The following is a 25,113-nucleotide window of genomic DNA, read 5'->3' as shown; positions in this document are numbered from 1 at the left end:
GTGATTACAATCGTGCTATTCACAGTGTAGATAGATGATAAGGAAATAACATCTAGTGCGAGATAAAGCCAGTAAAGTCCGATCAAAGATAGTCCGAGGATCTCCAATAAGGCAGATAGTAGTTCAGGACTGTTCTCTGGTGGTGGTAGGATGGTTCGGCACTGTACTACGCTGATTGCTGACATTGGCTTACCCAAGGATATCTGAGGTGAGAGATGTCACAGTGGCACAGCAGTAGAGTTGCTACCTTACAGCGCCAGAGATCCAGGTTCGATCCTGACTGTGGGTGCTGTCTGTACGGAGTTTGTACGTTCTCCCCGTGACCGCGTGAATTTTCTCTGGTTTCCTCCCACATTCCAAAGATGTGCGTGTTTATAGGTTAATTGTCTTCTGTAAAGTGTCCCTAGTTGGTAGGATGGAACTAGTGTATGGGTGATTGCTGGTCAGCGCGGATACGGTGGGCCGCCTGTTTCTATGCTTTATCTATAAACTAAACTAAACTAAATTAAACAGCTCCATGTAAAAGCCGATTTGACGGGCAATGCTGAGCCATCTAAAATATTGTGAAGTGTTGACCTAAGCACTAGCCCGGTTACTTCTCCTGGTTTACCACTCAGAATCCACTCACAACCATGTGGACCAGGCGCAGATGGCAGCCTTCACTGAGCCCTCACATCATGGAGTGCAAAGGCGTGGTCTGAACAGTGACTGTGACAGAAAGCACTGTGACAGGAAGCACTGTGACAGGAAGCACTGTGACAGGAAGCACTGTGACAGGAAGCACTGTGAGCAAGCCCCAACCTCAAACCACATGGCGCAGCCTTTGATACACCAGCAATGCTGAAGCCAAGGTTATTCCCACTTTAACAATTGTCATTTATTAATGTTAACTGTTTTTCTCTCCACACGTGATTTCTGACATGCTGAGTACTTACAAAAAAAAATTTCAAATTTTCTGCATCAGCAATATTTTACTGTTTGAATATTTTCCCTGTACATTACACTTATTGCGCCAGTAACCCTTCTCAAGGGTTCTCAAGGGTTACTGGCACAGGAACAGAAGGGCAGGAACAGAAGGAAACAGAAGGGCATGTGTAGATTTTGGATGGTGACAGCACCTAATTCACATATATATTGCACAAATAATTTTTAATGTTTTAAATAAAGCAAAAAAATTGAGCCTCATGTTTGTGCCACATCTTTGCCAAAGCAAAGTAAACATGATCTCCCTGCCCTGGTCTGGCTTCTCCTCATAGTTTATAGACTACAGAATCTTAACAGGTAGAAGGAAAACTCAAGGTTAATGAGCCCTAGCAATTACTTTTAATGCACTCACAGTGGAGTAGGCAGCCTGAATTAGTGGTAATTAAACAAGAGCCAGACGTACGTGTGAAACAAGACTTGTTCCACCCAAAACCTGCTGAGGCATTAATCATCAAGGTCAAAACAAGAAAACAAAGCTTGTTAGGCGCTACAGTGCCCTCCATAATGTTTGAGGCATTTATTTATTTGCCTCTGTACTCCACAATTTGAGATTTGTAATAGAAATCACATGTGGTTAAACATGTCAGACTTTAATAAAGGCCATTTTTATACATTTTGGTTTCACCATGTAGAAATTACAGCATTTCAGGGCACCATAATGTTTGGGACAGCAATGTCATGTAAATGAAAGTAGTCATGTTTAGTATTTTGTTGCATATTCTTTTCATGCAATGACTGCTTGAAGTCTGCGATTCATGGACATCACCAGTTGCTGGGTGTCTTCTCTGGTGATGCTATGCCGGGCCTGTATTGCAGCCATCTTCAGCTTATGCTTGTTTTGGGGGCTAGTCCCCTTCAGCTTTCTCTTCAGCATATAAAATGCATGCTCAATTGGGTTCAGATCGGGTGATTGACAGCCACTCAAGAATTGACCTTTTTTAGCTTTGTAAAACTCCTTTGTTGCTTAAGCAGTATGTTTGGGATCATTGGCTTGCTGTAGAATGAACTGCCGGCCAATGAGTTTTGAGGCATTTGTTTGAACTTGAGCAGATAGGATGTGTCTATACACTTCAGAATTCATCATGCTACAACTATCAGCAGTTGTAATATAAGTCAGCCAGTACCTTCAGCAGCCATACATGCCCAGGCCATAACATCCCCACCACCGTGTTTCACAGATGAGGTGGTATGCTTTGGATCTTGGGCAGTTCCTTCTATGCTCCATACTTTGCACTTGCCATCGCTCTGATATGTTAATCTTTGTCTCATGTGTCCACAAGACCTTTTTTCCAGAACTGTGGTTGCTCTTTTATGTACTTCTTGGCAAACTGTAACCTGGCCATCCTATTTTTGCAGCTAACCAGTGGTTTGCATCTTGCAGTGTAGCCTCTGTATTTCTATTCATGAAGTCTTCTGCGGACAGTGATCATTGACAAATCCACACCTGACTCCTGAAGAGTGTTTCTGATCTGTCGGGCAGGTGTTTGGGGATTTTCCTTTATTATAGAGAGAATTCTTCTGTCATCGCCTGTGGAGGCCTTCCTTGGCCTGCTAGTGTCATCGCCTGTGGAGGCCTTCCTTGGCTTTGCGCTTAGTAAGCTCACCAGTGCTCTCTTTCTTCTCAGTGATGTCCAACCAGTTGATTTTGGTAAGCCAAAGGTTCCAACAGTTTTATTCTTGTTTCTCAGTCTCATAATGATTTATTGGGCTTTCATTGACACAACTTTGGTCCTCATGTTGATAAACAGCAATAAAAGTTTCCAAAGGTGATGGAAAGACTGGAGGAAAGACTGGGTGCTGAGAGCTCTCTTATACCTGCATTATGGAGGCATTTAAACGCACCTGTGCAATTACAAACACCATGTGTCCCAAACATTACGGTGCGCTGAAATAGGGGGACTATATATAAACACAGCTGTAATTTCCACATGGTGAAACCAAAATGTATAAAAATACCCTTTAATAAAATCCTGACAATGTGCATTTTAACCACATGTGATTTTTTCTATTACAAATCTCAAATTGTGGAGTAAATAAATAGAGGCAAATAAATAAATGATGGGTCTTTGTCACAAACATTATGGAGGGAACTGTATAAAGGGCCTGTCCCACTTGGCCGTCATTCGCGCGCCATTTACGCGACCTGCTAGCGTGTGGGTAGCGCGTGACGGGTGCATGGAGTGGTGTGGAGGAGTGTGGACTTCATCCTGCACGAAATCTTCGCGCGCCACCGGCCTGTCGCGTAACTGACGGCCAAAGTGGGACAGGCCCAAGACCCTGGCGCGGCGCAGCGTCTCACCTCCAACAGCAGCAGAAGCAGGCAAACGATCGGCGAACTCGGCCTGGGGCTCACGGCCATTGCGGATCCGGATCCGTCCCCATTCCTACTCCCAGAGCGGGGCCAAGACGATTGGAGATAGACACAAAATGCAGGAGTAACTCAGTGGGACTGGCAGCATCTCTGGAGACAAGGAATGGATGATATTTCGGGTCGAGACCCTTCTTCAGACTGAAGAAGAGTCTTGACCCGAGTCATCATCCATTCCTTCTCTCCAGAGATGCTGCCAGTCCCGCTGAGTTACTCCTGCATTTTGTGTCTATCTTCAAATGACGTCACGCGCTCCAGACGGCTGTGCGGACGCATGATGACTCGCGCGACCGTCGCGCGTCAGTCACTACCGGCCTGTCACGTAAAAGACGCCAAGTGGGACAGGCCTTGAGGCCCTCATTATTGCAATGTGTATGGAACTTTTTGTTAGAAAGTGACTGAGAAGAGAAATTGTCATCTGAAATGTCTGGAGTCTGATGGTTCAATGGTTTGAAGTTTAATATCTACTATCGTGGTTGATTGAGATCAATAATAGCACAATGGGGTGATATGTATAACAGAGTGAGGAGTTTTTTTAAAAGAAAATTGCAGATAAATAGTATTTTAACATTCATTGCATTCTTTTTAATCTCTCTTCATGTTCTTTGTCACAGTTTCGCAGTGGTAGAAAGATACAAGTTTTACAAGTAACCTTTGGGCTCTAGGTGGTCATATTTAGTATTGTGGTGCTTTGTCTGATAAATGAAAGCTTATCTCCATAAAAAGTGGAAATATTTAAAATACATTAGGACAGGTACTTGGGTAGGAAAGGTGTAGAGGGATATGGGCCAAACATGGGCAGGTGAGACTAGTGTAGATGGGACGTCTTGGTTAGCATGAGCAAGTTGGGCCAGAGGCCCTGTGTATGACTCCATCTCTATGGCTTTTTTGGCAGAGAGCGTGAGAGAGAAGGTTGCAGACATGAAGGCTGTACAACAGTATAACACAGACATATGTGTGGCAGTTTGAAGCACAAATGTTCTCTGATGTATACAAAATTATGAAAGTCCTAGAGAGATTGAATTGGAAGAATCTATTTCCTTCACCAGAGTAAAACAACATTATAACCCTTAGTAAAATAATAGTTTAAATTAAAATATATTGAGGAACAATGTTTCCAGTTAGCATGTGCTGAACTCCCTGCTGGAAAGAGTGGTGGAGATAGAAACTCTCAAGATATTGTATAAAAAACTTGGTTGAGTATCTGATGTGCATTCTCAACATGGCTCTGAACTGGAGAGTGGAATCAATCTAAATTATTTTTCAGCCGACATGGATATGATGGGCCAAGTGGCAATTGCTGCCCCATACATTTCAATGTTAAAATTAACTCTTACTCAGTAAATCAAAAGTGAAAGTCTCAAATCACAACATTATTTGTGGCACAATGAGGTGTTTTATTGTTTCTCACTAGGATTTTTTGCCAAAGTTGTCCTTGGCTTTGGTAAATGTGGGTTACTGTACTGGCAGATTATGAGGTGATTGATTATTTTTTTATAGTCAAATCATTGAAGATGTTATACAGAAACTGATCAAGCAGTTAATTATCCATGAAAACATTCTTCACCAGTAACTAAACCTTCCATAAAAAATAAATCTTATTACCTTTTAAAGCTTTAAAACATGCACATGGAACATTAACTTGTTATTTATCTTGACAAATACGGGTATTTTCTCATAAACATAAGCGGAATGCCCATCTCAGTACTAATCAATCCTCATATAATTTGTCTGAGACTAGTCTTGATTTCAACATGGTAATTTATTAACCAGAAATTATCACGCAATTAGTGACAGATGATAAATTTAGCACTTTAACTCCCCCTCCCATTCCCAATCTGACCTTTCTGTCCTGGCCTCCTCCATTAACAGAGTGAGGCCCAGCACAAGTTGGAGGAACAGCACCCCATTTTTTGCTTTGGTAGCTTACAACCCAGCGGCATGAACATTGACTTTTCTAACTTCAAATAGCCCTTGCTTTCCCTCTATCTCCATCCCCTCCCCCTTCCCAGTTCTCCCAGTCTTACTGTCTCCGACTACATTCTATCTCTGTTCTGCCCACTCCCCTGACATCAGTCTGAAGAAGGGTCTCGACCCAAAACCTCATCCATTCCTTCTCTCCAGAGGTGCTGCCGGTCCCGCTGAGTTACTCCAGCTTTTTGTGTCTACCTCGTGACAGATGAATTGAGTTTCAACTCTGTGTAGGGAGGAACTGCAGATGCTGGTTTAAACCGAAGACAGACACACTCCGAGATCTTCGGTTTCCTCCCACACTCCAAAGACTTACAGGTTTGTAGGTTCATTGGCTTGGTATATGTGTAAATTGTCCTCATTGTGTGTAGGATAGTGTTAATGTGCAGGGATCGCTGGTCGGTGCAGACTCGGTGGGCCGAGGGGCCTGTTTCCACGCTGTATCTCTAAACTAAATTAAACTTACCGGGTCATGGAGCCTCTCTGGAAACAAGGAATAGGTGACGTTTCGGGTCGAGACCCTTCTTCAGACTGTGTGAAGAAGGGTCTCAACCTGAAATGTCACCTGTTCCTTTTCTCAGAGATGCTGCTTGACCCGCTTTTTGTGTCTGTCTTGAGTTTTAACTCTGTTGTTGTGAGTGGACACCTGGGTGCTATTCTGCAGAGATTAAGAAATTGAAGGGTTCAACACAATGGGAAAAAGCTGCCTACCCCATCAACTGAAAGCAAATTATAATGAGAAAAGATTTGGAAAATAGATAAATATCTAGGTTCCTGGAACACTACCATGCAAACTTTGAAACGGGGCAGTACAGCACAGATTCAGGTTATTCGACCTACCATATCTGTGCCGACCATAACGCCAATTTAATCTAATCCCATCTGTCTGCACATAGTCCATATCCTTCCATTCTCTGCCTGGTCACACCTGCTTAAATGTGGCTAGCATATCTGCCCTTCTCTCCCCTTCCCCCACCTGCACTAGCAGTGTATTCCTAGCATCTACCAATCAGTGAGTAATAAAGCCTCCTTTTATTCCACAAATTTCCTTTTAACTTTCTCCTTCTCACCTTAAACCTATACATTCTACTTTGATATTTCCTATTGACATTTCCACCTCTGGGAAAGACTGCTGATCCACCAACTTTATGCCTCTCTAATTTGTGCCGCACTGCTCCGTTTTCAAAGTTTGTATGGTAGTGTTCCAGGAACCTCCAACACTCAAGAGAAAACAATCCCAATTTGTCCAATTTCTCCTAATGGATAATACTTTCTAATCCTGGCAATTCCTAGTGAATCTCTTCTGCACCCTCGTCAAAGCCTCCACATCCTTCCTGTGATGTAGCAACTGTACATAATACTCCAAAGGTGGCTCAACCAAAGTTTTATTGAGCTGCAGCATGACTTGCCAACTTTTATACTCAATGCCCCATTCGATAAAAGCAAGTAATCTGCACATCTTCCTTACCATCCTATTTGTTTGTGTTGCCAACTTTCAGGAATTATGGACAGAGTCGTAGAGACATAGTCATACAGAACGTAAGTTGGCCCGTCAATCCTATGCGTCCATGCCGACCAAGAAGCCCCTGGAGCCAGTATTTTCTTACATTTTCATACTGCCCTCTGTCCTCTAAGGCCAAGCCAATTTTGAATACCAATTGCCATGGACGTCATGTGCAATAGTCTTTCGGAACAGCCTACCATGAGGGAATTTGTCAAATGCTTTACCAAAGTCCAAGTCCACTGCTGTAACCTCATCAATTATCTGAAACTGAAGCAGGTTTGTTGTTTTTGCAAATGACTTTCCAATTTTATTTCAGAGCTTTATTCACTGTACAATCTAGTGAAGCAACTTTCCTCATATTTCTGATTTCAATATTCCACTAACTCTATGACTCTCATTCCTTTCTCACAGTATTATTTTCTTCCTAAATCTTGTTCTACACTATATCAACAATATTTGGTTATTATCATTAGTGTCCATGGGTTCTCATCATGGTTTCATTTTAACAATATTAAGCTCACAATTCTATCCAAGGGGGCTGTGGAGCAATGTTCCCTCTAAGCTGTGCGCGTGTGCGCACGCACACACGTTTTGAAACCAGCACCCAAAGAAAACACACAAACGAAAATCGCACAAACGATTTAGAAATTCGGTAAAATAAAAATTTCCGCTATAAAATGTCTCCGCTATAAATGATAGCGGGGGAATTCTATAACGGAGACATTTTTCCCCCCAAATTTCAAAATCCGCCGCCCGATTCGGCACCGGGGAAATCCGGTCCGCGGGCAGCAAATCAGGTCCGCGGGCGCCGCATCCGTCCCGCGCTTCACCAGGAGGAGGGCCAGGGCACCCTCCTCAAATATGTCAGCGCTGCTGACAGGAACCCAGCGGTAAATGGACAGGACTGGACCTTGGAGAGGAGGGAGAGGGAGATGGGGTGGGAGGGGATGGGGAAAGGGAGAGAGGGGTGGATAGGGAATGGGGAGAGGGGAAGAGGGAGGAGGAGAGGTGGAGGAGAGAGGGGAAGGAGAAGGGGAGGAAGAGGGGGGAGAGTAGGAGGAGAGAGGGGGAGATGGGCAGGAGAGAGGGGGGAGAGAGGGGGAGAGGTGGAGGAGAGAGGGGGAGAGGTGGAGGAGAGAGGGGGAGAGGTGGAGGAGAGAGGGGGACAGGTGGAGGAGAAAGGGGGAGGAGAAAGGGGGAGGAGAAAGGGGGAGGAGAAAGGGGGAGGAGAAAGGGGGAGGAGAAAGGGGGAGGAGAAAGGGGGAGGAGAGGGGGGGGAGGGAGGGGGACTTGTTACACTGTTAAAATAAATAACTTTCATTTGAAAAACGAAAGCATTCACAAGTGTATGTCATAGACACTATAATGTTACCTAAAATGTAGTCATCAATAATTATACAGTAATTTATACTTATTTGTAAAAATCTCATAATCATATTGACTTTATTGTACAGTTTACGAAGATCCATTTCAAATTCTGTAGCTGGCTTATTGAGTTTTTATTGAAAGAAATTTTGATTCACCATGTTAAATTCAAAGGATGCAAAGGGTGTGAAGCACAAAAGAACTGCAAGCTGGTTTAAAGTTGAATGGTTTAACAAAATAGTAAAAACTGCTACACCAAAAGCTCATGAGGTCATATATTTGCACACAAATTCAGTGGGCACACACATTTGTAACAGCATAAAACAAGATTTCTGTGCACACGAACAACTAAAAATTAGAGGGAACATTGCTGTGGAGGTTCAGTAATTGAGTTCAATCCAGTGATCGATAGATTTCTGGGGTGGGAGATTGCCATCTTCACGTGGTCCACCCTGTTGCGACTAATGCAATCAACCTGACGTGCACAAATAGATCAAATAGAACAAGTTGACCTACAACTTTAGGCTGTGCATGCCATATGCAAGAAGAAGAAGATAGATTTCTGGATATTACAGCAACCAAGCGACATGGGGATTGTGCAGGTGCAACAACCATGATCGTGTTGAATGAAGCAGGCTCGAGGGGGTGAATGGCCTACTTCTGCTCTTATGCTCTAACTCATCCAAACCAATATACTCGAATTCTTGTTACATTTCATTACAAATAAAACTGCATATACAAACATACCTGCATGTTTTCTCGAAGATCAGTTGCTTCCCGTAATTGCTGGACAACATTCTTGAATACTTCATCTATAGGTTTTATCAAGATTGTTCTCATGCTCGCATACTCTCTTGACTTCTTAGCTTTCCTCATGGAAAGACCGCGTTTGTGAGGTTTCCCTCCGCCTCTACGGTTAGTTATTGCCACATGGACAAATAATGAGGCAAATGGTAGAACTTCACCAGTCAGTGACTGAAGTGGCACATGTCTGTATCCCGCTTGCAAGCATTCAAAAGGGATTGTATACTGAGCAATGAACTCATCTCCAATGTAGTCATCATCCAGGACCACAAATCGTACCATTGCTAGTTCCGGAAGATTAATCTGGAATTCAAAGCTTTCGTCAAAAATAGGGTTCTCTCCATTTTGATTAACGGTTTTAGTCCTTTGTTCTGCACAGTCTGCAGGTATCCCATGGATCTCCACATACACATAGGGATCAACAACATCACCTTTAGAACCTGAGCCTTTGGGTTTTGGAAAGTTTTGGCCACTAATGATTTTTATGTGGAGTAATTGAGGAGAAACACCTGGCACTGAATCTTTAGTATTGGCACTAAAATAGGACACCTCGTCTCTCATGATGGCAGGTCGAAGTACATATCCACAATTCCCATTTTGACGGAACCACCCAATGTTAAGGTCCATCATTAAACCGGGTGTCTGGTAATTCATTGCCACTACTTGGCAACCACACTTCCAAAAGTCCTGAGGATTCATGTTGCTTGAATCTATCCTCATTGGATTTGGATATATTCTGGCGAGAAAACGTTTATTGTAATTCACAAAGTCCTTTGGGTATTCGTTTGCAAGTCTATTAGCGATTACTTCATTGAATGAACAAAATTCCCAGAATTTCTGATTTTGAAGTGACTTTGTGAAGTCCTTAAACATAACAGATTTGCAAAGACTCACCATGTCAGAGAGCTCTTTGCAAAGCAGAAATCTTTTGGGGGCTATATTCTGCTGATCTGTATTCTCATCTGTCACCCTAGTTGACATTTCTGCTCCTTCATCTTCATCTGTAATATTGCCCTCAAGGCCTATGCAATTTTCTGGCAGCTTTTTCGCCTTTAACAAAATTTTGTGCTTAAAGGCTTCTGGAGAGGGTAAGTAACTGTCGTCAACAGTTGGGGGTTTTGTATACAGTTTGTCTCCCAAGATCTTTTTCATATGTTGGATCATCACTTTCTGTTGTTTAATTGAACAGTGATTTTCCAGACATAAAATCAAAGGGTATTCTGATGCAACAAAAGCATATTTGTTAATGGCATCAATAACACGATGGAAGACTATTTGAGATGTCATTGTGTGGCCTGTATAGATGATGGGTTCATTGTCAGGGCCATCCCATGCATCCACTTCAATACTTCGACACCCCATTTTCAGAGCACGAATATATCCTGTGATGTCTGAGGGACCTCGGAACTGGTCCTCAATCAAGTATGTGTTGTGTGAAGCATTAATGTAATAATGAGACACTGGCTGTGTCATATCCTGACAAACCTTCTTGTGCTCTGGGTCAAATATATGGCATTCAGGTGAAATTAGGTACTTAGTAAAACCATCTAAGGAAAGCCAGCCTTTCTCCTGCCCTTCCTTTGATGGTTCATACTTCTGAATAATATTCATGCTCATTTGTTCTGTAACGTGTGGCATTCCTTGCTCCGCCTCCAAAAACATCATTAGGTCCTTGGTATCTAGAAATTCTTTATTGCTTGAAAATTGGACTAACAAAAAATATATTTCTGGTCTCGTGCAAAGCTCGTGATAAACTTCAATAAGTTCCTCTTTAGTAACATCTGTTCCTGTTATCCCTTTTGCTTTGTGCAATTCTTTGAATTTCAATTCGATTTTGGTATTTTTTAGCCCAGAGTTTAGACTTTTAACAAGTTGCACAGATTTGCTAAATGGGATGTGTCCCATACCCTTTGAATCAGCTGATGCAAAAACACTTGAAAGCCACGAAGCCCGCATATTATTGTGACTGCTCACTATCATATCCAGTGTGTGCTTCCCATAAGAGATTAGGTACCGTAAGCCAGTAACCCAAATATTTGCTACATCTGCAGAGTTAGCTACCAGGTCCAGTGACTCGTAGTTTTCACCATATATTATTGAAAACGCACATTCTTCTGAAATATGATCATAAATAGCATTGGTACGGAACATTTCGGTATTTCTTCCCGTTCGAACCTCCTTGATTAACGTTATGTCAATCTTCGCTTTATCAGATTCTTTTTTTGAAGGATCCCATCTAAGGGATTGCATGTCTGTATCCAAAAGGAAATAACGATGATAGACTCTGGAATTTGAGCGAATCTTTTTAAGTTCAGATCCATCAATCATTGAATTGATGCAGTCGCTGGCACTACTGATCTTCTTCTCTGTCGGCATGCTGCTGAAGGAGACAGTTTTCTTTCTCTCTCTTCGTTGCCTGCTGCCATCCTGGAAAGAAGAGAAAGATCTATAAATAGAAATGCTTGCATTCAGGATCTTTGATAACACACATAAACATCAGTCCCTATTGCTCAGCCATTAGATTGACGGGGCAAATATATACAGCAGAAACACTGCGAGTCATCTCACAGAGGTGGCACCCAACAGGTAAACAACAGGCCATTGGCAGTTTATTGTGTTCCCCTCAGTTTGTTGATCCAATTTTCACTTGGCTCTGAAAACCTGCACTTTAGGCAAGATGAGATCAAAGATTTACCTTTCCCATTCACTTCAATTCATGATCACAACTGGATCAATAAGGGAGATTGCTAAGTGGAAGCTAAAGTCCCTGTCCCACTTTCCCGAGTTACTCACGAACTCTCCCGAGTTTTCCCCTTGATTCGAACTCGGAGAATTACGGTAATAGCCATTCGTAGGTACTCGGAGCTATTTCTTTAACTTGTGGACATTTTTCAACGTTGAAAAAACGTCCCAACTTACCTGATGCCCAGAGTTCCTACGGCTGGCATTACGAGCCGCTATGAAATATCTACAGACTCCTACAAGCTCGCTACCGACATTCCCCGACATTCCCCGAGTTCGAATCAAGGGGAAAACTCGGGGGAGTTCGTGTGGAACTCGGTAAAGTGGGACAGGGCCTTAAGCAATTGTCATCTGTGAGGAAGAGCAAACCAGAAAGATTGGCATTCTTAAGGTATGCAGCATTAAGCAACTTGTGTCAAAATGTTGCTCATCCTCTTCCCTAACGGAAATCCAAGTTCATTATGAAATGACCAAAAAGGAAACCATTAAATTTTAAAGTGAGGATATCTGAAAAAAGCACTTCTTTGAAACAAATTACAAGAAGGGTCTCGACCCGAAATGTCACTCATTGCTCCTATCCAGAGATGCTGCCTGTCCCGCTGAGTTACTCCAGCTTTTTGTATACATCAACCAAAGTTGGTGTCTTCAGTCGCCTTCTTTGGTAATTAGTGTTCGAAAAGCAGAAATATTTCAGAACATGCAATTAGTAAACACCTCGCCTATCCATTCACTGAAAAACATTGATCAGAAATAGACCACCATAACTTTATGAAAGTTTAATAATGTTGCAAATTGAACTGTTAATGGAAAATGAAGATTTTGTAATTTTCTATGATTTACACCTCAGATTTGCAAGAAACTGTTGATGCTGGAATCTTGAGTAAAACACAGAGCTGAGGGACTCAGCAGGTCAGGCAGCATCTGTGAAAGGATAGGCAAACAATGTTTCAGGTCGGGACACTTCTTCACACTCTTCAGTCTCAATAGACAATAGGTGCAGGAGTAGGCCATTCGGCCCTTCGAGCCAGCACCGCCATTCAATGTGATCGTGGCTGATCATCCACAATCAGAACCCCGTTCAATAGACAATAGACAATAGGAATAAGGTGTCCTGACCGGAAACGTCATTGACCAGTATGTGCACCATTAACAATTTCGGAAATCAACAAAGGGTCACAAAATTACAAATTTGTTCAATGTATGCACAATTTCACTTATTTAATTTCCCCAATTGAATTGTGTGTATAATTTATGGAAGTGGATTTTGTACATTAAACCTGCTGCACCTTTGTTCTAATGTACTGGGATTCACAAAAGTAAAGCAGACCTCCAGGCAGTTACCATTGTTAACAAACCTATGATATGAGACAAAATAAGCCATGTCTAAAAAGCAAAAAATTATAAACTATAAGCTAGTAACTAGCTTGAAAGGTTCAGCTGTTCCTAAAACAAAATAATTGCTTAGATGCTAATCTGAAAAAGGCGGCCACTACAGCAGAGATGCCTTTAAGCACAAATTATTTGCTATTTGTTATTTACACATCATTGATTTACAAATGTAGACAAGTACTGTAATTAAAGGGCATGTTGTTCAAGCACGTGTTGCAAACATTTATTTTTTCAGGAGACATTGAATGCTCTGTTACTGTTAAAAGCAAAATCCATTAGATAACGTAATTGAGTTTTTGTTCAACAACACACATTCTACGAGAAATTAATATTGCAAACAGCACAATCTTTTAGAAAAATACATTGGCTTTCACATGCAGTAACTGATGAACCAAAATGTACGTAATGATGAATACAGATACAAGGAGACAGATACCACCTGCTTTCCATGAGAAAGAGAATACTCTTGTGAAAAGCCCTCAAGGAAAGGCAGAAAAACTCTTCAACAATCAAGGAGGTTTTATAGATAAGCTGCATAATTCTTGCAGTCAAACTCCCATGTGGGGAGCTTGCTGTTGTACACAAGACATATGTGCAGTACACAAGACATATGTGCAGTACACAAGACATATGTGCAGTACACAAGGCATATGTGCAGTACACAAGACATATGTGCAGTACACAAGGCATATGTGCAGTACACAAGGCATATGTGCAGTACACAAGGCATATGCCTGGACTGTAATCTATTTGCATGTGATGGGGTGGACATACCGAGGACAGCTTGACCCACTGAGTTCCTCCAGCAGTTTTTTTAATTTTCCTTCGCACAGCCTCTTGCAGGGTCCACCTCTCTGCTACTCCCCTTGTGGTTCAACTGTAGCAATGCATGAAGCACCCTGATGCCATTCCAAAACCTGATGCATCTCATAGTTAGAAGGAAGTTTCTTGTGGCTAGAAGGTTGGCTGAATGGTAGAAGGAAAAGAGTGGGAATAAAGGGGGCTTTTGCTGGTTAGCTGCCAGTTACTAGTACTGTTCCGTGGGGATCAGTGCTGGGCCCACTGGTTACTCATCACGTTGTATATCAATGATTTGGCTGAGGGAATTGAAGGTTTTGTGGCCAAATTTGCGGATGATACAAAGATAGATGGAGGGGCAGGTAGTGTAGAGTTAACAGGGACTCTGCCGAAGGACATGGACTGGTTGGGCGAGTGGCAGTGTTTCCACTTTGAAGGAAATTATCCAAAATTCTGGAAATTCTGGTTGGCTTCGGGTAATTTTAGGGAAATAAAATAATTTCGGGAAATTTCAGGAAATTTCCTGAACACGCGCGGATACTGGGCCCGCTGTGCATGCGCCGGGAGGAGCGAAGGGGTCCAATCAGGCCCGCGGGATGATTTGCGGAAAAAAAGTATGTACCTGTATATTTACGACCATCCGCGCCTGCGCCGTTGGGAGAGGCCCGTCAGCCGTGTCACAATTGAAAATGGTGACGCCGTCAAATTACAGGTAAATTCCATCAAATTCCAGGTAATTTGGAATTCTTTTTCAGGAAAATAATTTTGGGGTGTGGAAGCACTGGCGAGTGGGCGAAGAAGTAGCAGATGGAATACAGTGTAGCAAAGTGTGCAGGCATGCATTTTAGTAGTAGGAATAAAGGCGTAGACTATTTTCTAAATGGGGATTCAGAAATCGGAGGTGCAGGATTCCCAAAAGGTTACTTTGCAAGTCGAATCGGTAGTAAGGAAGGCAAATGCAATATTAATATTTATTTTGAGAGGACTAGAATATAAAAACTGGTATGTAATGCTGAGGCTTTATAAGACACAGGTCAGTGCATTTGGAGCATTGTGATCAGTTTTGGGCTCCATATCTGAGGAAGGATGTGCTGGCGTCGGAGAGTGTCCAGAGGAGGTTTATAAGAATGATCCTGGGGATGATTGGGTTAACGTATCATGAGCGTTTGACCTCAGTGGGCCTATACTCGCTGGAGTTTAGAAGGATGAAGGGAAAATTCTTGAAGCTTACAAAATAGTGAAAGGCCTGGATAGGATGTATGCCGAGAGGGTATTTCCACTCTTGGGAGAGTCTAGGACCAGAGGCCGTAGCCTCAGAATAAAAAGATTAGAAAGGAGATGACGGGGAATTTCTTTAGTCAGAGGGTGGGAATCTGTGGAATTTGTTGGACAGCGATGGAGGCCAAGTCAATGGGTATTTTTAAGGTGGAGATTGACAGATTCTCGATTAGTAAGGGTGTCAAGGATTATGGGGACATGTCAGGAGAATGGGGTTGAGCGGGAAAGATAGATCAGCCATGATTGAATGATGGAGTGGACACGATGACTTATGAACGTATGGTGTTCCCAAATCCAAATTTATAGTTACATAAGCAACATTGATGTGTACTCGGAGTTCAAAACTGCAGTTTGGAATGGACATTAAATATCTAATTAAAATGGCAAAAATGTATAAGTTTGCTACCTATTTTCAAACAGTTTCTCCAAAGATTTCTCACAAACCTTGCACTGTGCCTCAGTGAACAGAGCCTTTCACCGAGCCCCACATGAAAGAAGCTGCAAGATTTGCCTGTCAAACCTTCAGGCTCTTCCATTTGCTTTAGTGCTTTCATTTTGCTTTCATTGCCAGATTCCAAAAAACAGGGTTAAAGTTCATAACTCCTGCTTCTGTCACTCCCAAAGATTAATTATTATTCTGAAAATGACAACCAGTCTCAAAGGTATTAGTGGCACTCAGCCTTCTGAAGTTAGGTTAAATGCACAAATGGACGAGTTGGAGTTGGGTGGTTGACACGCTATCAACTTACTGTATTTAAGCTCCAACCTCCTATAAGCCTGCTTCTCAGGGAAGTTAAAATTCACAAGATCACAAATGGAGGTGTTTTCCAAGTGTGTTGGCCAACTCGCATATCTCACAAATAAATGACGTTATCATTTATCTCACTTTATGGAACCTTTCCTGATACATTTGTCTATAAAACAGCAGTGATTTCACTACAAAAACAATGATGGTCAGTGAAGGGCTTTGTGGCTGCCTGAAGATGTGACAAGGACGAAATAAATTCAAACATTCCTTCTCCAGTGACGGAATCACAGATGTTTACAGCACAGACCGGACTTTAGGTCCTGACCCATCGCTCGAATGCTTTTAGCTCTTCAAATGCTCATCCAGATACGTCTGAAAGCGAAGAAGGCTTCTGCTTCCATCACTTTTTCTGGTACGAGCGAGCAAAATTATGTTTTGTCAGCTCTCTCACTACCGCTCCAATTTCCAGCAACTTACCACCTCTCCCCAACCTCAACAATCCTTCTATTAATTAAGTTAAATCCCCAGTTACCAAACTTCTGCTAAAGGAATTACATCCTTTCTGTTTATCACTTTTAAGCCTTTCATAATTTTACAGACAATTAAATCTCCCTTCAGTCTCCTTCACTGCCAGGGAACTACCCAGCCTAGACAGTCTTTCCCAGTAACTAGCCTTGGCAATATCCTTGTACATCTCCTTCACATCTGTTTAATGCAGGACATGTACCGCAAGATCCTACTATTCCAATACACTTCTCAATACCCTATCATTTATCTTGCAGTCTCTTACTTTATTTTCCTCAAATTCCTAACCTCACACTTTGATGGACTGAATTCTAATTACCAAGTTTGAGCTCACCGTTCATAGATATCTTCAGGAGCCGTGACCTATCTTCCTCATTATTTATCATAACCTTTCGAGTTTAATTGGCAAATTTCTAAATGATGGCCCATATATTTAGATCCAAATCACTTGAATCAATGTTGAAAAGCAAAGTCCTTAGGAGGGGACCGTGCAGAATCCCATTGCACACAGCCCTATGGCACTGAAATTTCAATCAACCTTTCTGAACCGATAGCAGAAAGTACAGTATGATGATCAAAATCAATTTTAGTCACTGGGGTGTGGTGTTCTACTACCTGGAGTGGAAATCCAGGGTCTTACAGCACTTTGGTCTGTATAACATGAACTAAATGATAACAAATGCAACATAGAACAGTAGAGCAAACAAACAGGCCCTTTGACCCCCAATAATAATGCCAAGATAAATGAATCTCCTCTGCCTGCATGTGTTTCATATTTCTCCATTCCCTGCATATCCATGTGCCTCTCGAAAACCCCCTTAAAGCCCTGTCCCATGGTACGAGTTCATTCCAAGAGCTCTCCCGAATTTAAAAAAAATCAAACTCGTGGTAAGCACAGAGAATGAACGTAGCAGGTACGTAGGAGCTCGGGGACGTCTCTTAGTGCTAACGGCAGGTACCCAGGAAGACTCGCTAACGGCAGGTAAGCACGGGAAGACTCGGGAAGATTTTTCAACTTGATGAAAAATGTCCACGAGAGCCCCGATTACCGACGAGTGGCTATTACCGTAAATTTCCGAGTTCGAATCTGGGCAAACTCGGGAGAGCTCTTACCGTGTTACAGGGCTTTTAAATGTAATTATCATATCTGCTTCCACCACTACCCCAATCTTTTATCAGACTTTTTTCTGACATTTTATCTAAATAATTCAAAATAAAAAACTAAAATGTCTCCGCTCCCAAAAAATAAGCAAAGTCAATTTTGTTCACAGTCCTTATATAGTAACACATTTGAAAATAATTCTGAAGTGGGCACTTTAAGTGGAATGACATCAGTGTGGGTTGTGAAATCTAATTATTGCAATTAGTATGTGTGTAAATAACTTTATTAAAATAGTATCCAAACTGTGATTAATAGTGGGTTGTGTGAAGTGGATGTCTCAGAAAAATAACCTGCTGTTTAACAATGTGGACTGCATGAATGAATGGTAACAGATGGTGCGTAGTAGCACTCATCATTGCAAAATTCACCTAAGAACCAAGCGAAAAGTAATCATTGCAGTGTTTAAAATACAAAAGCAACATGTCCATTAGAAAACGAAATCCCTGATTATGGCCACATGTCTCCCCGTTCTAATGCTATACTGGACTGTCTGATGCTGCGGGAGTCTTTCAATTAAACGGTTCTCTATCCATGGTGTCAACTCGGGGACATTCTTACAAAAGTGAATGAAAAAGGAAAGATATTTAGAAAGTGATCTATTTATAGCCCAGGAGGGCTGGAATTGTGTGCTACATGAACACAAAATAAGTACTTTCAAGAATAAAGAATATAAATCATCCTTTTAAATAATCACAGGAAATCTGTTTTATCACTCTATGCCTTGGGTGTGCAAATTACGGCAAACCCTCTTTTTCAAGGTGTTTGAAATGAAAATGTTTAAAAGTTGACTGCTCTGCAGAGTATTTCCAGAATTTTCAGAAATTTCCAGAATATTTGACATTGGAATTATTTTGTCCCTTTTGTGTAAGATTATAATTATAAAATGCTCATCAATCTAAAACAAATTGAGTACTCAATAATGTCACCAATCCATTTAAAACATAGCAGTTAGGAAAGCTTAAATGTTTTTAAAAAGTGAGTATCACGTGATCATGAGGCTCCACATTATTTACTCAAGATGAGTATCATTGCAGCTGTTACAAGCTTCAATCTTTCCCAGATTTTGATCAATTACTACACCTACTATCATTATCAACCATGTTTTGGATCGTAAGAAAACTTTAAAACTATAATGCAAAATTTAAGTCTCGATCATGTATAATATCTTGCTGTGCATACTCCCACTGTACAGTACACTTATATCAGAAAGATATCCATCTTTATTACAAACCCACCTCCAATCTCTTTGCCAATTACTCACCCAAGTTTCTCTAATGTCATGCATTATGCTTTCTAAATATGTCTATTAAAATGTGTTTTGAAGTTCCTGCGCTCACTGCACTCCCTTCATCAACTTCCTCTGTGCATATTTCTAGGATCCTGCAACAAACCTGCTAGGATTAAATTAGAACTGATGCTGCTGAAAAGATACGTCTGTTTTAAAGCAAAGTGGAACACAAATTTATTGTAAAACGATGGTGTGCCCATATTCATTTCCAAATGGCTGTCTCGTGACTAACAATGGTTTCAACACTACAGAATAACGCAAGATTAATTAGTTTTGCAAAAATGCTATAAACTTCAGAGTTGAAGACCATTTGTTTAGCACAGATCCAGTTACAAATTTCTCCCTGCATTTAGTTATGTGAAAGGACATTTCGAAAGGACAAAGTCCTATTCAAAGCATCCTTTTCGAAGCACGCTAACTAAAGACCAAACAAAACCTCTCTACAGTGAACTCTCATTATAACGGACCAAAGGAGGCAGAGGTGTTGGAGGGAATGATGTCCGTTATTGCCGAATCTCCACTATAACCGAGTAAGGTATTATCGTTGTATGTTATTTGTAACAAAGAACTGCAGATGATTGTTAATACTCAAAAGGCCACAAAGTGCTGGAGTAACTCAGCCGATCAGGCAGCAACTCTGAAGAATATGGATAGGTGGTGCTGGGACCCTTCTTCAAATTGATTCAGTCAGCTGAGTTACTACAACACTATGGATAGTTTAACCTTAGGCACCACGTACCAATGTCGCTGGTCTGCACCAGTGAGCCCTTCTTCACCAGCTTCTGCACGGTCCGGTTGAAGTGGCTCTTGTTGTAGTTGAAACAGTGTTTTCATCAGGCCGCTGGCCACTGACAGGACACGCTCGGTAATCATGGGGCTCCCATCCCTCTCACCAACTGCTTTGTCTGCACTATGCTCCATCTGCTTCTCCCCTGCAGCCGCCAACATCTTCCAAGGTGGAGTATGTCGGTGACTCCGGGGAAGAAGGAGGAGGAGGCAGCCGTGGGGAGAGGGGGGGGGGGATTGGGGGAGAGGCTGAGTGGACAGAGCAACAGAAGAAGGAGGAGGAGGCAGCTGTGGGGGGAGGGGGGGGGATTGGGGGAGAGGCTGAGTGGACAGAGCAACAGAAGAAGGAGGAAGAGACGGCGATCGAGCAGACATTGCAGCAGCTGGTGAGAGGGGAGGGAGCCCCCACATTAACCGAGCACTGCCTGTCGATGGCAGCGGCCCAAAGAAAGCTCTGTCCCCAGGGGTTACAAAGTGAGCCACAGCAACAACTACATCAACCAGACCGTGCGGTGGGTGAAGAGGTGCTCACTGGTGCTCCTTGCTAGCGTGGGTGGCATCCGATGCCGGGGCTGTGTGGAGGGGAGGCAGTACAAGCCGGGGATGGCAGGTTCGTCCGTTGTAACTGAAATCCGTTATAAAGGAGTCCATTAAAATGAGGGTTTACTGTAATTACACTCCCCACTTTCTCCAACTACAGCATTCTTTTATCTTCCCAAAACAAAACAGAACATTTAGAGGTTCTCATCTTAATCATACTTGATGAAAGCACAAAGACACTTGTCCTATTTTCTGTTAACCAGGAATTAATATCTTAAATAGGATTTGGAGTGAAATTGGACATGGTCATGGGTAACAGAATTGTGGATGATCTCATGTCTAAAGAGAGTGGAAAGTGGAAGTGCAGACTGGAGTGTATTCATATAGTTTAGTCAATAAACAACAAAGATTGCCACAAACATACTGGCCTTATTGAGAAATATAAGTGCTCTACAAACAAAAACTGAAAGGTAAATATTAAATATTTACTGAAGCACAGAAAGAGGACTATGTAAATATTTAGCAATTACTAGATTTATAAATATTCCAAATGAAACAAATTATAACCATCCAGTATCAATAGCCAAAGAAAATATTAAATTTATTATAAGGAGCAAAGATAAAATATATTTCATTGCAAGATAATTTCTTCAATTTTCTCTCTGAAGCTTTTAAAGCTAAACTGCAGAAAAGATAAAATCCATCCTGCTTTCAACTGGAACAATAATTCAATTTAAGTCAGTTCATTACAAGGTAGCTAATCATTCCTTTAATATTTCCTTTTATGGTTTATTTAACATAAATTTCTCAAGGAGTTATAAACACAAAATTGTGTTTTGTATCACTGCACACACAGTCAATACAATTACCATTGTCTTTATTTTATTCAGTGCAGTTTGAATTCCCCAGTCGACATGATTGATAGCAGGCATCCCTCTGTTCCACTTTAAGGCTAACTTCAAGATCGGAACACATAATCAATCTATTAGATTGATCATGTTGTCACTTTTGGATGAGATAACAAGCGAGGCTTAAGTAGTGCTGGGAGGCAGGCACACAAATGTCCCGACACTATACAGGTTCACAACCTTTTATCCGAAATTCCGAAAACCGAAAAGCTCCGAAAACCGAACATTTTTTCCAGGATGTCGTCTGCACACCAAAGCTCGCGTTTGGCGCCATACTTGACCCGAAACGACCCACGGTCAACCCAGGTCTGTACTACTGTAGCTACTTAAACATCTGTAAATAATTGCTTAAATGTTAGTCAGTTAGTTTGGAGGTCTTTTATGTGGTGGGTGGGGGGGGGGGGGGGGGGGGAGGGAAAGGGGGAAACTTTAATTCTTAGTCCTCTACCTGGTCGGAGAGGCAGCATCCCTCCAAGCTGCTTCTTCGCCCCGTCCTCGCGGCCTACCATCGAAAATGGAGCGGAGTTTCCTGTCGGGACTGGCCGGGACTACAGCTTCAGCTTCAGCGGCGGCGGCGGCGCAGCGCTGGGATACCAGCGGGGAGCGGCCAATGCCTTACCGGGACGCCGTGCGGTAAGCTCCGGAGCGCTGTGGCCGCCGACTCCCAACATCGCGGAGCTGGGGCTGCGGGCGTCCGGCCGCGGGCGGTGCTGGATTTGGAGCGCCGCGGAGCCAGGGATCGAGTTCGCCGGGGTCGGAGCTCCAACCGGCGTGGCCTGAGGGCTACGAGTGCCTCGGTCTCCGGTCTCCAGGGTGGAGGCAGCCGCTCCAGACTTTCCAAGCCGCTGAGGAATTGTTTCACCCGACGCTGGATTTCCATCTTTCACGGCAAGAGGGCCCTGAAAATCATCGGACTGGCTACTGCATGTAAGTATATTTTCATGTGTTTAGCTTAGTTTGAGCCAGTTTATGTTTAAAGTTTTACTTAATGTTTTATCTTTTTTTTAATATTATTTATTCGGGGGATTCAAGAATCCCCGAGCTAGGCTACCTAAGGCCATGTAGCCCCGCTAGGGTGACAAGAGAGCGCTACCTCCCTCACCGAGTAACTGCCGGGATCGAGGCGCAAACTCGCGAACTTGCGGTCACGAGCCGAGCACTCTACCACTGAGCCACCCGGTCCCCTGTAATGTTTTATCTAAAAAACGTTAAAATCTACGCTAAAAATCTTCCATTCCGAAATCTGGTGTCTGCTCCCAAGGTTTTCGGATAAAAGGTTGTGAACCTGTATAATGAAATGCAGGGAGGACTCCCAATTTCATTCCTCTGTCAGAAGTACCCTCACTCCCTGTGATACACAGAACATAGAAGTTAGATCAGTGGAACAAGCTCTTTGGCCCACTATGTCTGTGCCAAACACTATGCCAAGTTAAAGTAATCTTCGTCAGGATTGAACCCGGTATCTGACGCTGCCACAATTTAAATCCCCCTGTACCTTTTGACAAAGAAAAATCCTGCTGTCTGTAAAAGTGACTTTACTTCCAAAGTAATTATTTATAGCTGGAAAACATGGGCTTACCCTGAGGATGTAGTAAGGCCCGACAAGACAGCACTTTCTTACTAGATTGGCTTTCCATAGCTGGAATAAGAAAGTTGAATAATTTCAATTAATCCAGTGCAAACAGGATTAATTGATCTGTAATGATGGGAGGAAATCCCTGATTGTTCTGAAATCATTTGTACTCATCAGAAATTTTGACCAAAATATTAACCCATTTTTTTTTTAAAGCTATGGTAGGAGGTAGCACTTAATATTTGAAAGTTCACAACAATATTCATGTTAAGTTAGAATGACATTTGCTCTTTCTGAAATGTAAATAAAACACACAGATCCAGATTTTATTAACATTCTAAATGATGGATTCTAAATTCATCACTTAGCTTGGCTTAAGATGACTGAGATCTAACCAGTTTCCACTGTTTGGGAATCAACGTAATTTTTCACAATATTCAATCAGGTGTTACATTGATACAAATACATCGATAGATGCTCCTGAACACATCATCAGTGATGTAACCTAGGGTCATTGGGTGTTTCGGGTCTTTCAACATCAGACACCCTCACCCAGGCGACCCAGCCGTGGTTGATCAGACCACGACTTGTGTTCAGGTGGCATTCGCTCCTCCCCATGGACCTCCTCTCCTGATCCAGAGCCATCTTGATGCCTTCTCCGCTGCCTCTGTGGTGTTCTTGATGGCCCTTCTCCTTGCCACTCCGTTGATGCCCAGTGCATTCAAGGCTTTGTAGAGCGATTGCCCAGCAAAACCTCTGCAGCCAACCTCGATGGGCATACACCTTGCCTTCCAGCCCTGCTTACGGCAGTCTATGACCAGCTCTTCATATTTGGCCATCTTCCTCTCGTGGGCCTCCTCCAGACGGTCCTCCCACGGCACTGTCAATTCCAACAAGACGATGTTTTTGGTTGCCTCTGAGACCAGGAGGATATCTGGCCTCAGGGTGGTCGTGGCAATGTGCTGTGGAACCTTCAGCTGTTTCCCCAGGTCTACGGAAAGCTGCCAGTCCTGCGCAGTCGCCAGGATTCCTGACTGATTCCTGGCTGCTGTGGTTCTTGGCAGCTGCACTCCGGCCTTCACGAAGGTGATCATCTGGGTGGTGGGGCGTTCTCGTCTGCAGCTGCTGATTCCCATGCTGATGGCTTCTGCAATGGGTTTGAGAACCTGGTCGTGACGCCATGTGTACCGGCCCTGCCCAAGAGACTTTGGGCAACAGCTCAGGATGTGTTCCAACGTCCCCTTGCCTGAGCATTGCAGGCAATCTGGAGATTCCGCTTTGCCCCAGATGAAGAGGTTCGATGGGCTGGACAGGACATCATACACTGCCTGGACCAGGAACTTGATGCGCTGTGGTTCAGCCTGCCAGAGCTCAGTCCATGTGACTTTTCGGTCCATGGCCTGCTCCCACCTTGTCCAGGCTCCCTGCTGCCTCAATCCAACTGCTCTGGTACACCTCTCCTCCTCCACCACTGCCCTCACTTCCTCCTGGACCAGCCTGCGCCTCTCCTTCCCCTTGGCCTTGTCAAACTGGGGAGATGGGAAGATTCCCAGGCCTGCTCTTCCCCGAGTCACTGCTCCCACCAGGACTCTGTGGCGTATCCGGACTCTGCTTGCAGCACGGCTTCGCCGGCTCTCCACTTCCTCCCAGTTTTCACCTCCACCCCTGCTTGAGCCACCTTGGGGTTGCTGGAGTCCCTGTACATCATCACCTCTCTGGCCCGAGTCACCTTGAACTCCTCCTCCAGGGACTTCAGGGGCAGCTGGAGCTTGGTGTTATTTCCGTAAAGGGCGATGCTGCTAAGGCTCCTGGGCAGTCCCAGCCACCTTCTGAGAAAGCTGCTGACTTTCCTCTCCAATCTCTCTACGATGGATATTGGGACTTCATAGACAAGCAGTGGCCAGAGTATCCTTGGCAGGATACTATGCTGGTAAATCCATGCCTTGAACTTGCCGGGAAGCCCCGACTGGTCCACTGCTCTCAACCAGCTCTCCAGCTCCTGACAGGTTGCCTGGACAGATGCTGTATCCTTCAGGCTGCTGTTAAACACCTTGCCAAGACTCTTCACTGGCTTTTCGGAGACAGTTGGGATTGGTGACCCTTCGATGCTGAAGCGGAACCTGTCCATGACTTTGCCCTTCTTCAGCACCAGTGACCTTGATTTTCCTGGCTTAAACCTCATCCTTGCCCATCCAATCAGTTTCTCCAACCCCTGCAGGGTCCACCTGCTTCCTGGCACTGACTCAGTGGTGACAGTCAGGTCGTCCATGAAGGCTATAATTGGTGGTTGGCGTATTCCTGACTTGGTCCGAGGGCCCCGGCACTCTGGCTCAGCAGACTTGACAATCATGTTCATCGCCAAGGCAAAAAGGATCACAGA

General features: G+C 43.3%; 1 protein-coding gene across 1 annotated transcript in view; it reads right to left on the bottom strand.

Annotated features, from left to right (window-relative positions):
• Positions 1-25,113, bottom strand: part of plcl2 (phospholipase C like 2) — a 258,870-nt gene that overhangs the window by 100,852 nt on the left and 132,905 nt on the right. Inside the window, exon 2 of the mRNA XM_033050889.1 lies at positions 8,940-11,423. Within this exon, the coding sequence (XP_032906780.1) occupies positions 8,940-11,423 (2,484 nt within the window). The remainder of the gene's footprint in view (positions 1-8,939; positions 11,424-25,113) is intronic.

The sequence above is a fragment of the Amblyraja radiata genome, chromosome 2, assembly GCF_010909765.2.
Source record: "Amblyraja radiata isolate CabotCenter1 chromosome 2, sAmbRad1.1.pri, whole genome shotgun sequence".
In the NCBI taxonomy this organism is placed as follows: Eukaryota; Metazoa; Chordata; class Chondrichthyes; order Rajiformes; family Rajidae; genus Amblyraja; species Amblyraja radiata.
The sequence above is the reverse complement of the archived record's forward strand: the minus strand, read 5'-3'. Positions and strand labels throughout refer to the sequence as shown.